The following is a 12,999-nucleotide window of genomic DNA, read 5'->3' on the forward strand; positions in this document are numbered from 1 at the left end:
ATGATAGAATTAAAGTGGCAAGCCTCCCTGGTCCTGGGCCAGGTACCCAGTGGTAAGACTAGTAGAAGATTTTGAAGAGAGTTCAACAATTCTGACCACCCACACGAAGAGAAGCACCAATTTGTGGAGAGGGTTCTGATTTTGATCTTATACAAAAGTCTTTCCTTTGAACTTTCAGGACCTGCTGGCTGAGCTCTCCTAATTGTGGGGGATTCCTTTAGAGAAGCATCTGTGGGTACTCACCACATCCCTGCCCTTCCCTGCACCTGGGTGATGCTGAGGCTCACAGGTGGGCGGGGAGCACGTCGAGGCCGCCAGCAGCACAGGTGTACAGCTTGCTGTAGGCGGCCTCCCCTGGCGGGCGCAGCCAAGCCAGCTCCAGCTGCTGAGCTGAGCCTCAGTATTTCCTGTTTACGGTAATTAGAACCTTTCAGTCTCAATTTCTTACCAGAAAGATTCCAATTCACCGGGATTGTCTCCTTGATCCAGTTCACCTGGACCTTGTTATTGCTGCATTTGTTAGGTGGGGGGTGGGGGAGAGCAGTGTCTGAGCCCTCCCATATCAGATGGTAAGACCAAGGTGCTGAAGTGTTGTTAGCTGGGTGAGCTCTGCAGCTACGCCTAGATTTGAATTCCAATTCCACCCTTGTGTACACACAGTCTTAATCCATGCGTCTATGAAATGGGATAAAAATGATGACAATTAGGGTGGCAAGGTGACCTGGAGTAGCTGCACAAGCCCAACCCCAGTTCCATCCCCAAACCCACATGAAGGTGGAAGGAAAAAGACAATTCCACAAAATTGTCCTGAGACCTTCATGTGGGTTCCACACAAATGAATTTTTTTAAATCATGAAGATTAGCTGGTGGCTCACACCTGTGACCCCAGCACTCAGGAGGACACGAACAAGATGTTTACTGCCAGCTCTAGGCAAGCCTGGCCTAAGTGGGAGACTTTGCCTTAAAAAAAAAGGAATTAAGGTGAAAATCAGGTAAGAGAAAGCATGTAAATCTTAGAGAGCAGAGCCTGACCCATAGTAAATACTCCAAACCCCAGGAAGTAGTATTTTCGTTAAGCCCCTCTTGCCTTTAGAACCCCTCACATCCTCCTGTTTCTCCGACGCTGGGCTCCCCTCCATGATCATAGGCCATTAGATCTTCTGTGTTTCCACAGGCTTCTCTGGGACTTGGGAGTAGGAACAATGGAGTCAGCGTCATAAGGCTGCTCTGTGGTTACGTGCACGGATTCAAACACTGAGCGCAGAGCTTGAAAACTATTCACTCTTGCTACTGTTCCGCTTGCAGCACAGAAGGGCTGCTAGGGAACTCTTTGAATTTTTGGAGGGGGTGCTAAAAGCCAAAGAGGCCAGTGTGCACAGCAGCCTTTGGAGTTGCCAAATGCCTGAGCGAGCTAGGGGCCTTAAGCCTCTTTCTGTGACTACTGCAATCCCTGTAATGCTGTGCCTGTGATGCAGGAGGCAAGTGTCAGTGGTAAATGAGTGGGTATAGAAGAGTGGACATGAGTTTGACCAGGCAGCCTGACAAAGTTTATCCAAGACTGAACACTACAGATTAAAGCATTCAAATGCACCAAGAAAAAAATAAAAATAAACCACCACAGAAGGTGCCTTCCTCTCCTCTCCTGTCTTTAACCCCCAGGATTTAAAAACAAACCAAAGCAACTCCAAGTGTTTGATGTTACTAAGGTCCAGACGTTCTGCTAACTACTGTAGAGATAGCATCTCTTTTGACTTCAATCCTGAAAAGTGAGCACAGGCGTGCCCAGCTTACTGCAGAGAGCCTGAGATAGGGAGAGGAAGCACTCTGCCTGGGGTTCCACACCTGAGTTAAGGAGCCATGGTGTGAAGCCCAGCCAGCCAGGCAGTGGTTGGATTTTGGAACCAGTCTTTCCCCTTGTGGTACCCCCGTCTCCAGAGGGGCAGGGTGGCTCTCCCTTGCATTTCCCTGGCCTTGATGTTATCTGGCCACTACCCTAATTGAATTTGAACTGCTCTCTCACACGTCAAAGCTGTTGGCTTGTATTTCCCTGGGTCTCTATGACTGCCTTCCTCACCCAGCCTTGGGGAGAGTTGGCTCCAGAAGTGGTGGGCAGGGCATCCTCTGGCTTTAGGAGTGTAAGGGGTTGGGGATTTAGCTCAGTGGCAGAGTGCTTGCCTAGCAAGCGCAAGGCCCCGGGTTTGATTCTCAGCTCAAAAAAATCAGAGCCGGGCAGTAGTGGCACACGCCTTTAAATCCCAGCACTTGGGAGGCAGAGGCAGGCGGATCTCTGAGTTCCAGGCCAGCCTGGTCTCCAAAGCGAATTCCAGGAAAGGTGCAAAGCTACACAGAGAAACTCTGTCTCAATAAACAAACAAACAAACAAAAAAAGAAAGTCTTCTGTTACATTAAGAGGTAAAAATAGTTTATGTAAATTAACCTTCCACCCTTGGGAAACAAGTATTTGAACTGTGTGAGTTCAAACAATAGCAAGAACCTAAAGGGAGCTGGGAGATAGCTCAGTCAATGCTTGCCTCACAAGCATGAGGACCTGAGTTCAATCCCCAGAACAGATGTAATTTAAAAAAAAAAATTAAAATTAAAAAAAAGTTTGCCAACTCCTGAGGAACAGTACTCAGGGTTGTCCTCAGGCCGACACACACACACACACACACACACACACACACAGACATACACATACACACACACATACAAACTATGGATACACACCACAGACATACACACACACACTATGGACACACACATACACATACCACAGACATACACACACACACAGACATACACACACAACCTAATGAGGAGCTGGGGGTGTTCCTCAGTGGTAGCACACTTGTGTAGGATGTCTGAGTTTGGCCCCTGAGTACCTTAAAAACAAAAAGAAAGGGCCTCAGCTCTGGAAACCGGGAGGCAGAGACTAATCCCTCACCCCACTTGTATTCTTCTGCGTGTTACCACAGACGTCTTTCCAAGGTGATTTGAAATGCATACGAATTCCTGTGCAGTCTGCGGCCACACTCCAGCAACAGTGTCAAAGTGAGCATAGAAAAGCCGCTGAGGATTCAAAGGTAGTACTGTGGTCAGAAAGCACCCTTCTCCCAGTCCTGGAGGCGGAGCACAGCCAGCTTTTCTCCATCACTCCTCCTCACGCCAAGTGGACACTGAGCAGCTCTTACTCCTGTGCGTGAAGACTATAACTTCTGCCAGACTGCCTGGGGTCAGTGAGTGAGAAAAGAGTGTGCGGCCCATGAAGCCAAGGTCAAGGCCGCAAACGCCCTCTTGATCCCCTGACCTACACTGACTCGGAGTCTGTTCTTCCAGTGCCTCCGCCTTTGGCACTGTGGTTAGGTTAACTCTGTTAGCTCTGCCCCCACCTTGAAGTGAGCTTTGATGAAAAAGTGGTTGGAGCCCAAGCCTGACCCTGGAGATTTGGGGTTTGGTAGAAAAGTATCAAGCAAACGAGCAGGGACAGGAGATCTGGATTCCTGTGGCTTGGGCTAACTTAGGTCCAAGAAACCAAGTGCCCATGACCACCATCATTGTTCCTCAGCTTAACTGTAGCCTCCTCCCACTTAGGAGAGCTGCAGCCGGGTTGCTCCTGTTTCTCTGTGAGCAGGGCTTCCATGTTTGAAAGCCTCTGCTCCTTGGGAATTCTTTTTTTGTTTTGTTTTTTTGTTTTTTGTTTTTTGTTTTGTTTTGTTTTGTTTTTTTTCTGAGACAGGATTTCTTTGTGTAGCTTTGTGCCTTTCCTGGAATTCGCTTTGGAGACCAGGCTGGCCTCGAACTCACAGAGATCTGCCTGGCTCTGCCTCCCGAGTGCTGAGATTAAAGGCATGTGCCACCACTGCTGGGCAAAAGAAAGCCTGTTACAATGACAATGTTTTTTTGTTTTGTTCTGTTTTGTTTTGTTTTGTTTTGTTTTTGAGACAGGGTTTCTCTTTGTAGTTTTGGTGCCTGTCCTGGATCTCACTCTGTAGACCAGGCTGGTCTCTAACTCACAAAGATCTACCTGCCTCTGCCTCCAATTGCTGGGATTAAAGGCATGAGCCACCACCACCTGGGAATTCTTGAAGACTGCTGTTGCCTGGCTGAGGCAGAGCCTTGGTTGTAGCACAGGCCGCAGCAAAACACCTGGGAAGCATAGGTGTGTTTCCTCTCTCGGGACACTGAACCTCTGAGATTTGCCTCTTTGGCAAACATGACCCACAAAACTCCTGGTGCCTCTCTCCCACAGCACTGTTCTGTAGATCAGGAATTATTTGTTCGCCACGACTGTGTAGCTTGGATTTGGCTTCCCATAACAGTAGGATGACCAGATATGTGTGCAGGCATCCCAAAGAAATTAGCCTGCTGCAGTCCTGGGGGCAGACCACCAGGTCTGTGGTTTCTGTGCTGTGTGCTCCTCCCCACTCTTCTTCTCTCCACCCCTCCCATGCATGCAACATGTTTGCCTTACTGCCGGTTGATGGCTTGTAGATGGCGTCTGGGGCTTGCAGTGGTAAATAGTGCCATGCCAGAGACTTTGAACAGACTCAAACAGCTTTGGCATGACTCATCCACCCAGTTTTGGAGTCAGGGAAAGCCAGGGTAGGAAGACTGATGGTGTTTTCTTATTTCCTCTCTTCACTTAGCCAGTTCTCAAACCAACAGAGAGAATCCCTTTGGTCGGAACTCTGTACCTGGTGCCTCACCCAGGAGTGGCTTGGTAGAGATACCACTTCTAAAATCTCACGCCTTGGGCCAGCTGTGGTTCACGCCTTTAATCCTAGCACTCAGGAGGCAGAGACAGGTGGATCTCTGTGAGTTTGAGGCCAGCCTGGTTTACATAGTTCCAGACCAGCCAGAGCTACAGAGTGAGACCTTGTGTCAAAAGAAAGAAAAAAGAAAAGAGACGAGCAAAGCCGCACTCCCTTACACTGGCCTTGCCTTTCAAACGGCAGCATTCCCACAAGTCTGGGCCTGAAGCCCATGAGATAACCGAAAGGTGGGAGAACCTGAACTGGGGTCCTAATGAGGTCCTTTCCATTGCACTGCAGACTTGCTGACCATGAGGGAGTACCACTGTCTGCTGCAGTTACTGTGCCCAGACTTCCCACTGGAGCTCACGCAGAAAGCAGCCAGGTATGTATGTCCCAAGTCTGGGTCTTCAAGCCCAGTGCACTCTGGGGATGAAAGTTTCTCAGAAACCAGGACAGTGTATCTCAGAAAAGGCATTAGAAGCCAGGCAGTGATGGCACATGGCTGTGATCCCAGCACTCAGGAGGCAGAGGCAGGTGGATCTCTGAGTTCAAGGCCACACTGGTCTACAGAGTGAATTCCAGGACAGCCAGAGGTAGGTGTCCTGGGGGTGGGGAGCATTAAGAGAGAAACTGGCCTTCAAGTCTCTTTGGGTTTGCCCCCAGATCACACTTTCTGTTTCCTAAGGGAAACTAAATCATCCTTTGTACTTTTACAGGGAACCTTGGGGTCTGAAGACAGAGTCCGAGGGTAGTGAAATAAAAACACAGGGCCACACAAATGCATGTACACACACACACACACACACACACACACACACACACACACACACGAGGGTATTCTGAGTAAGAGGAGAAGAGTGGATGATAATTTATAATCCAGAGGTGAGGGCAGGGCCTGGAAAGGCATGGAAGGGCTAAACCCCCACTGAGGGAAGAGCAGATAGAATGGTGTATGTTAAAGAAGGCTTCAGAGTTTGAGGTTAGCCCACAACTGTGGTAAGCAGAGAGTGTTAGGGGCCCTAAAGCCTGTGTTTGGTTTTACTAACAATCACTTTTTTTTAACCAAATGAAGTACTTGATTACCTAAATTAACTTAATCATTTAACACGAATCTGAGGTAGGTTTGTGTATTCAAGCTGAGCAAAAGATCTTATTTTCTGAAAAGTTACCAGTTTCCAAAGTAAGTCATATTGCAATCATCTGTGTTCTTTGCTCCACCTCAGCTTACTTATTTTAGTTATGTCTGTCCCCATGAAGATTCCTCTAGGTATCCCCACATGCCCTGCCATACTGAAAAGCAGCCCAAGTACAGAAAGGTTAACTCCTTAAGTACACTGACAGATAACTCTGGCAAGTAGCAGAGGGAGTGGCCCAGTTGGCCACAGCCAGGAGACATCAAATGCAGCCTCTCCACTGGCCTGTGTGGGGCACCAGCTCTGCCCGGAAAGTTGGCTTCTTAAACCAAAGGCCCAGTGGCTCCGCTGTATCAAGCCTCACCTTGCTCCTCCAGATGCCCCTGGCTCATTCTCTCCCTCCATAGACCTGGAGGATGGGAAGTTGGTGGTACTAGCAGCAGGCCCCAGCGTCTTTCTGGGAAAGGACATTTTGTATTCAAGGTTCATGAACTGATTTTGTTAATACTGTGCACAATTTACAGAAAATTTTGTACCCCACCACCCCACCACCCCTGCTTTGTTCACTGGCACTCACCTTCTCCAGTGACCACTAGTAGAAGCTCTAGTGCAGGGTTTAGTGTTTTCATTAATCTGCAATCCCAAGGAGTTTGGGTTTTTCCTGTGGTTTGGTTTTGTGTCTTTTGAGACAGTCTCTTTGTATGTATTCTCTTGCCTCAGCCACCTTAGTTCTGGGATTATAGGAATGCACTATCAGGCCTAGCTTAAATTGTTTTTTATTTGAAAGGGGAAAAGAAGGGCTGGAGAGATGGCTCAGTGGTTAAGAGCACTGGCTGCTCTTCCAGAGGACCTGGGTTCAATTCCCAGCACCCACATGGCAGCTCATAGTGTCTGTAACTCCAGTTCCAAGGGATCCAATACCCTCATACAGGCAAACCAATGTACATGAAATAAAAATAAATCATTTTAAAAAAAGAAAAAGAAAAAGAACAAAAGAAGGAAGAGGATGAGCAGGAAGGGAAGGAAGGAAGGAAGGAAGGAAGGAAGGAAGGAAGGAAGGAAGGAAGGAAGAAAGAAAGAAAGAAAGAAAGAAAGAAAGAAAGAAAGAAAGAAAGAAAGAAAGAAAGAAAGAGAAAGAAGAAAGACAGGGATGAGGAACAGGTGATGGTGATGCTGATGCTCATGGGAGATTATCTCTTCATTTTAAAAGCAGAGTTAACATCAGAATTTCATGGTTTCCCTTTGGGTTCAGCTCATTTTAAGAAAGATTCAGCCCAAGAGACTGGAAGTGGAATTCATCCTTTAAAAGTCAGGACTTGCTGGGCAGTGATGGCGTACACCTTTAATCCCAGCACTCGGTAGGCAGAGCCAGGTGGATCTCTGTGAGTTCAAGACCAACCTGGTCTACAGAATGAGATCCAGGACAGGCACCAAAACTACACAGAGAAACTCTGTCTCGAAAAACCAAACCAGACAAACAAAAAAGTCAGGACTTAAAATTAGAAACATGACTCTTAAAGAATTCTGATAAGAAGGACCTGGGCCTGGTGGGGCACACCTGTGATCCTCCTAGCACTCCAGGGGAGACTAAGGCACAAAGATTCTGAGTCCCAGGCCAACGCCACCCTTGGTTCATATGAGACCATGTCTCATAACGGGGGCAGGGAAAGAGAAGCGAAAAGGACAGAAGCATCCACTAAACGTGTGGTCCAGGGGAGCAGGCAGGAGCCGCAGCATCCTATGCTGCTGAGTCTGTCAGTCAGCATGCTCCTGCCTAAATCATCCTGCTCGACAAACACTCCATGTGTGTCTGCTGAACGAACGAATGAGTGTGTGGATAAATGGAGGGGTGAGTGGTCCTCAGCTACCACTGGACTCCTCGGTTCTGAGTGACAGAAGAGCAAGAACCACCACCTCTTACACATTCATCAAATGTTTCTCTTCTGATAGTTTTATTGAGGGTGGGGATACAATTCACTTACCATATTCTCTCACTTACAATGTGTCATTTCATGGCTTTTAGAATATTGCCAAAGCTGTGCACCCATGACCACAGTCCATTGTAGAACAATTTTTTTTTAACTTTCAAAAGAGATCCTGAACCAGGCAGTGGTGGTGCACACCTTTAACCCCAGCACTCCGGAGACAGAGGCAGGCAGATCTCTATGAATTCCAGGACAGCCAGGCAGGCCTACATAGACAGACTTTGTCTCAAAAGCAAAACAAAACAAAGTATTTATGTTTAATGTGTCTGTTTGTCAGTGTGAGTTTATCACCCTGTGTGCAAGAACACCAGGAAGCAAGAATAGAACATCAAATCCCCCAGAACTGGAGTTAGAGTCCGTTGTGAGCAACTTCATGGGTGCTAGGAACCAAACCTGGATCATCTTCAGGAGCAGCCAGTGCGCTTAGCCACTGAGTCGTCTCTCCAGCCCCACCAAATAGTTCTTGGGTGTCAGTTTCGTGCAAGCAGCTACTATGAATACTGGATATGATCATCAATGAACTGTGTCCCTGCCCCTCACTTAAGTTTGAAGTGGACCCTGGAGTACTTGCACTGCCTACCGTCTCTTTCCATATCACCTCGGTTTCCTTCACTTCCAGAGAGCTGCTGTCTGCCCTGCCTACTCTGTTTGTCTGTAGAAGTACATGTATGGATGCTTTGCCTATGTAACACTTACGGGTCCATGGGGTCCTCTGGAAGAGCAGCCAGTGCTGCTGACCACTGAGTCCTCTCTCCAGGTCCTTCCTTTCCCAGTCTTGATAGTCTATGGTAAACTTAGTAGAGGAAGCCGCAGCTTTGCATTCGCCACACCCATTTCCCCAGATCTTCTAAAGATCAGATTTGTGTAAGCACTGCAAAATTATAAATAATAGGATACTCTGAAAACACCAATCCTGGTCTAGGTGACTCAGCAGTTAGGAGCACTGAACAGGCAAAAGGCCTGGGGTTCAGATCCCAGAACTCACAAAGCAAGCCAGCACCTCCACAAACACCTGTAACTCCAGCTCCCAGGGATCAATGGCCCTGTTATGTATGCACATAGACACATGCACTGCATACATAGATACCCCATGCATGTGTGCTGAATGAATGCATCAATAAATGGATATGTGAATATTTGCACACCATTTTACACACACACACACACACACACACACACACACACAAACAAGATCTTTATTTTAAAGGTTTAAAAACAGAAGCTGGAGAGATAGATCAGCAGTTAAGAACATTTGTTGGTCTTATCAAGGACTTGGGTTCAATTTCCTAGTACCCACAAGACAACTCACAATTGTCCATAATTCCAGTTCCAGGGGATCCAACACCCTCTTCTGACACCAGGCATGCATGTGGTGCACAGACATATATGCAAACAAAATACATTAATAATAAATCTAAAATGTTTTTAAATAAAAGTTTAAAAACAAAAATGAGGCTGGCGGTGACACACGTATTTAATCGCAGCACTGGGGAGGCAGAGGCAGGCAGATCTGTATGAGTTTGAGGCCAGCCTGGGCTACAGAGCGAGATCCAGGACAGGCACCAAAACTACACGAGAAACCCTGTCTTGAAAACCCCCCTCCCACCCCAAAAAAACCAACCAAACAAACAAAAATGAATTCTTCCTTTTTGTTGAGACAGGATCTGAGGTAGCCCACTGTGTAGCTCAAGATGATCTTAAAGTTCTGATCTCTGGTCTCTACCTCTCAAGTGTTGGTGAAAACCAACACTCTTAATGCCATGTCATGAATATACACTTTGTACAGTTATCAATACAAAGAGGCTTCTGGTCCTCTGTGGTAAGAGGCTTCTGTGCTCCTCGACAGAAAAGCGTCCTCTCATTATGAGGAATGAGCACATCGGACCCAGCCATACCAGTAGCAGGCTGAGGAAACTGTGAGCATGTAAGCACAAATAGCAGAAGTGCTGGGGAACCCACAGGGGAGTGGCTGCAAAGTAGAGATGAATTCAAAGTTAGGGGAATTAGGTGAGTGTCTGGCTTCCCTGTCAACCTGTTCCTCAATATCATTCACCCCCACACACACCCCAACTGCCGTGTGTGTGTACTAGAAAACTACCCAGAAAATGCCTCTGGACTGTGAAACTCTTCTCGATTTGTCCTGAAAGTCAGAATGCCAGTTTTCCCATCAAAGGGCCCAGGCGTCTGACCGGAGTTACAGATGTGGGTGGTTAGCCTGGAAGGCTGGTCCTTTGAGAAGAGGACTTGCCTCGCCCATCCACTGCCAGCGGACTTATTCAGGGCCCTGAGGTCTAGGGACAGGCTGCAGGAGGCTCCAGCCTGTGATGATGCATATGGAAAAGAATGTAATCCTCAGGCAGCTGTGAACCAGAGCCTGAGCATGACATGGCATTTCTACAAGTGCCTGCCTTAAGGGCAGCAAGCATTCTGGCCAGCCCTTAAGGGCAGCAGGTGTGAGCTAGGAACACAGGAAAGAGCTAACATTCTCTACACCAGCAGCCCAGCCAGAGACCCCCCTCCACCTCAGCATTCTTGTAGGAACGAGAAAAGGTTATCCCTGTGGTCAGAGCACAGATGCACAGAGGCAGAGCATCTCCATCTCACCATCCTTTAAGCTAGGCAGCTTTCCTGAGGGCTTGGGGACACAGAACACTTGCATAGCATGTGTGCGGCCCTGGTTCAATCCCCAGCCCTGCAAAACCAGAGCATGTGATTGGAACCAGACCTCTGGATTTATACCCTTGTGCCCTTGAGAAAGTTATTTCTCTTAGCATCACTGTCCTTATTTGTAAGGTGGTAATAATAATCGTCTGTAATGTGCTTAAAATAATGCCCTACACAGAGTGAACTTGCAATATCGCTTAAAAGTAGTCCCATTTAAATTTAACCTACTGGAGCACAGGTGTTAGAAAGAGGTGGGTGTGTGATGTGGGAGCTGGAAAGATGGCTCAGTGCTTAACAGTGCTTACTGCTCTTACAGAGATCCCAAGTTAGGTTTCCGGCACCCATGTCAGCCGTCTCTCAATTGCCCTAACTCTAATTCTAGGGCATCCAAACTCTTCTGGCCTCTGTGGGCACTATACTCACTTGCACATACAGGCACACTGACGTGCCCATAATTAAAATAACAAATAAGACCTAAAAAGAAGAAAAGGGTAAATATACAGTCCACCAGAGCCCATGTACTGGGTGGCAGTAAGGATATCCCTTAACTTTTCTGAGCCCTGTTTCCATTTCTATAAAATGGGAATAATAATAACCATAGATATTTTGTGAGATTTCAGTGACACGTATGTAAATAGTTTAGCAAATTTAATAAATATTAATTTAAGTCTAGGACTCAGGAGGCAGAGTTCTGTGAGTTCAGGGCCAGCCTGGTCTACAAAGCAAGTCCCAGGAAAGCCAGGGATACACAGAGATCTCAAAAACAAACAAACAAAAAAGGTAATAAACAATAATTAAATCAAACATCATGGTGCATGCCTATCCTACTAATACTCAGAAAGTAAGGCAGGAGGGTCAGGAGTTCTAGGCCAGCCTGGGTCACATGACACCTTATCTTAAAACAAAAAACAAAAATAAAATGAAGTAGGAGTATATAAATAAGTAAATAATTCATTGTTATGATAATGTTGATATTATTATTATTACCAGATTTTTAAAAAATGGAGCCTGGAGAGAGAGTTCAGTAGTTAAGAGCACCAGCTGCTCTTCCAAAGGACCTAGGTTCAATTCCCAGCACCTACACGGTGACGTACAGCCACCTATAATTCCAGTTCCAGATCTGATGCCCTATTCTGGCCTTTACAGACAATGTGCACACATAGTACACAGACATACATGAAGCAAAACATCCATGCACATAATAACAATAGCAATAATAAGGTTTTTAAGGTGCTTTCTGGCTCTTTCCCCTTTCACAATACTCAGAAGATGATCTAACAAGACATCAACTAAAGACAAGACCACATAGCCTCTGGCTCTGTCCTCCTAACCAAGGGTACTGTCACCTATAAGCCATTTGAAGCAACACAAGATTTGGAAGCTCCAAGCCAAGGGTATATTTAAGGCAGTGTCCTTCCCCTGTACTGTCCTCAGAATCACCTGAGGGGCCTCTTAGACCCCAGGTAGCAGCGTAATGGGAGTTCAAGAGTTCTAGGGCAGGGCTCCAAAGGTTCCTGTTTCTAAATCGTCCATGATGATGTGGACGTCTAAGAAGCACATTGGAGAAACACTGGTTTAGAGTATTACCCTCAGGCCCCCTCTGGCATTCTTGCCTAGGGTGGATTAAATTGCTCACACCCCCTTCCTTATTGTCATCTAAAACAGAGACCACACCTCTACTCGAAGATCTGCCCAAATAGGAAAGGCACTGTTGGCATCATTGTGTTAGGAATAAAAGCACAGAGCTCCAAAAGCATAACACTCCTAGAAAGTCCAGCATTAGACGAAGTCACTTACATTCTGGAAAGTCACAGTATAGCCTGATGGGCAAGGATAGGTACTAGAGCCACACAGCCCTGGGGATTCAAATGCCAAGTCCTTCACCAATTAGCCTGTAGTCTTACTCAAGTTATTTAACTTTGCGAGAGATGGTGGTTCATGCCTAGAATCCCAATAATCTCTTGAGGAAAGAATGAATTCAAGGCCAGCCCAGGCTACACAGTGAGTCCCAGGCCAGCCTGAGCTACATAGTGAGGCCTTATCTTAAAAAACAAAGGATTATTTAATCTCTGAGAAATAATTTCCCCATCTATAAAATAGAAATAAACTGGGCGGTAGTGGCGCATGCCTGTAATCCCAGCACTGGGGAAGCAGAGGCAGGCGGATCTCTGTGAGTTCGAGGCCAGCCTGGTCTACAGAGCTAGTCTAGGACAGGCTCCAAAAGCTACAGAGAAACCCTGTCTCAAAACAAAAACAAAAACAAAAACAAAAAATTAGAAATGATAGCTAATAGAGATGAGATAATCCATGTAAAACCCATGTCATATACTCTAACAAATTACCTAATTTTTTACACTTGATTTTAGCCCAAAGGCTGAAATGTGATCAAATTATCTGATTTTTAAAACTGTAATGTAGGAGCTGAGCATGTGGTGCACATTTTTAATCCCAGAAATCAGGAGG

The 12,999-nt window shown here is 46.5% G+C and overlaps 1 protein-coding gene across 3 annotated transcripts in view; it reads left to right on the forward strand.

Annotated features, from left to right (window-relative positions):
• The window catches only part of C4H11orf49 (chromosome 4 C11orf49 homolog), a 163,529-nt gene that overhangs the window by 128,166 nt on the left and 22,364 nt on the right, over nt 1-12,999 (forward strand). For all 3 annotated transcript variants that reach the window (XM_036185254.1, XM_036185255.1, XM_036185253.1), the window contains exon 4: nt 5,052-5,136. In XM_036185254.1, coding sequence (XP_036041147.1) covers nt 5,052-5,136 — 85 coding nt within the window. The remainder of the gene's footprint in view (nt 1-5,051; nt 5,137-12,999) is intronic.

The sequence above is a fragment of the Onychomys torridus genome, chromosome 4, assembly GCF_903995425.1.
Source record: "Onychomys torridus chromosome 4, mOncTor1.1, whole genome shotgun sequence".
Lineage (NCBI taxonomy): Eukaryota > Metazoa > Chordata > Mammalia > Rodentia > Cricetidae > Onychomys > Onychomys torridus.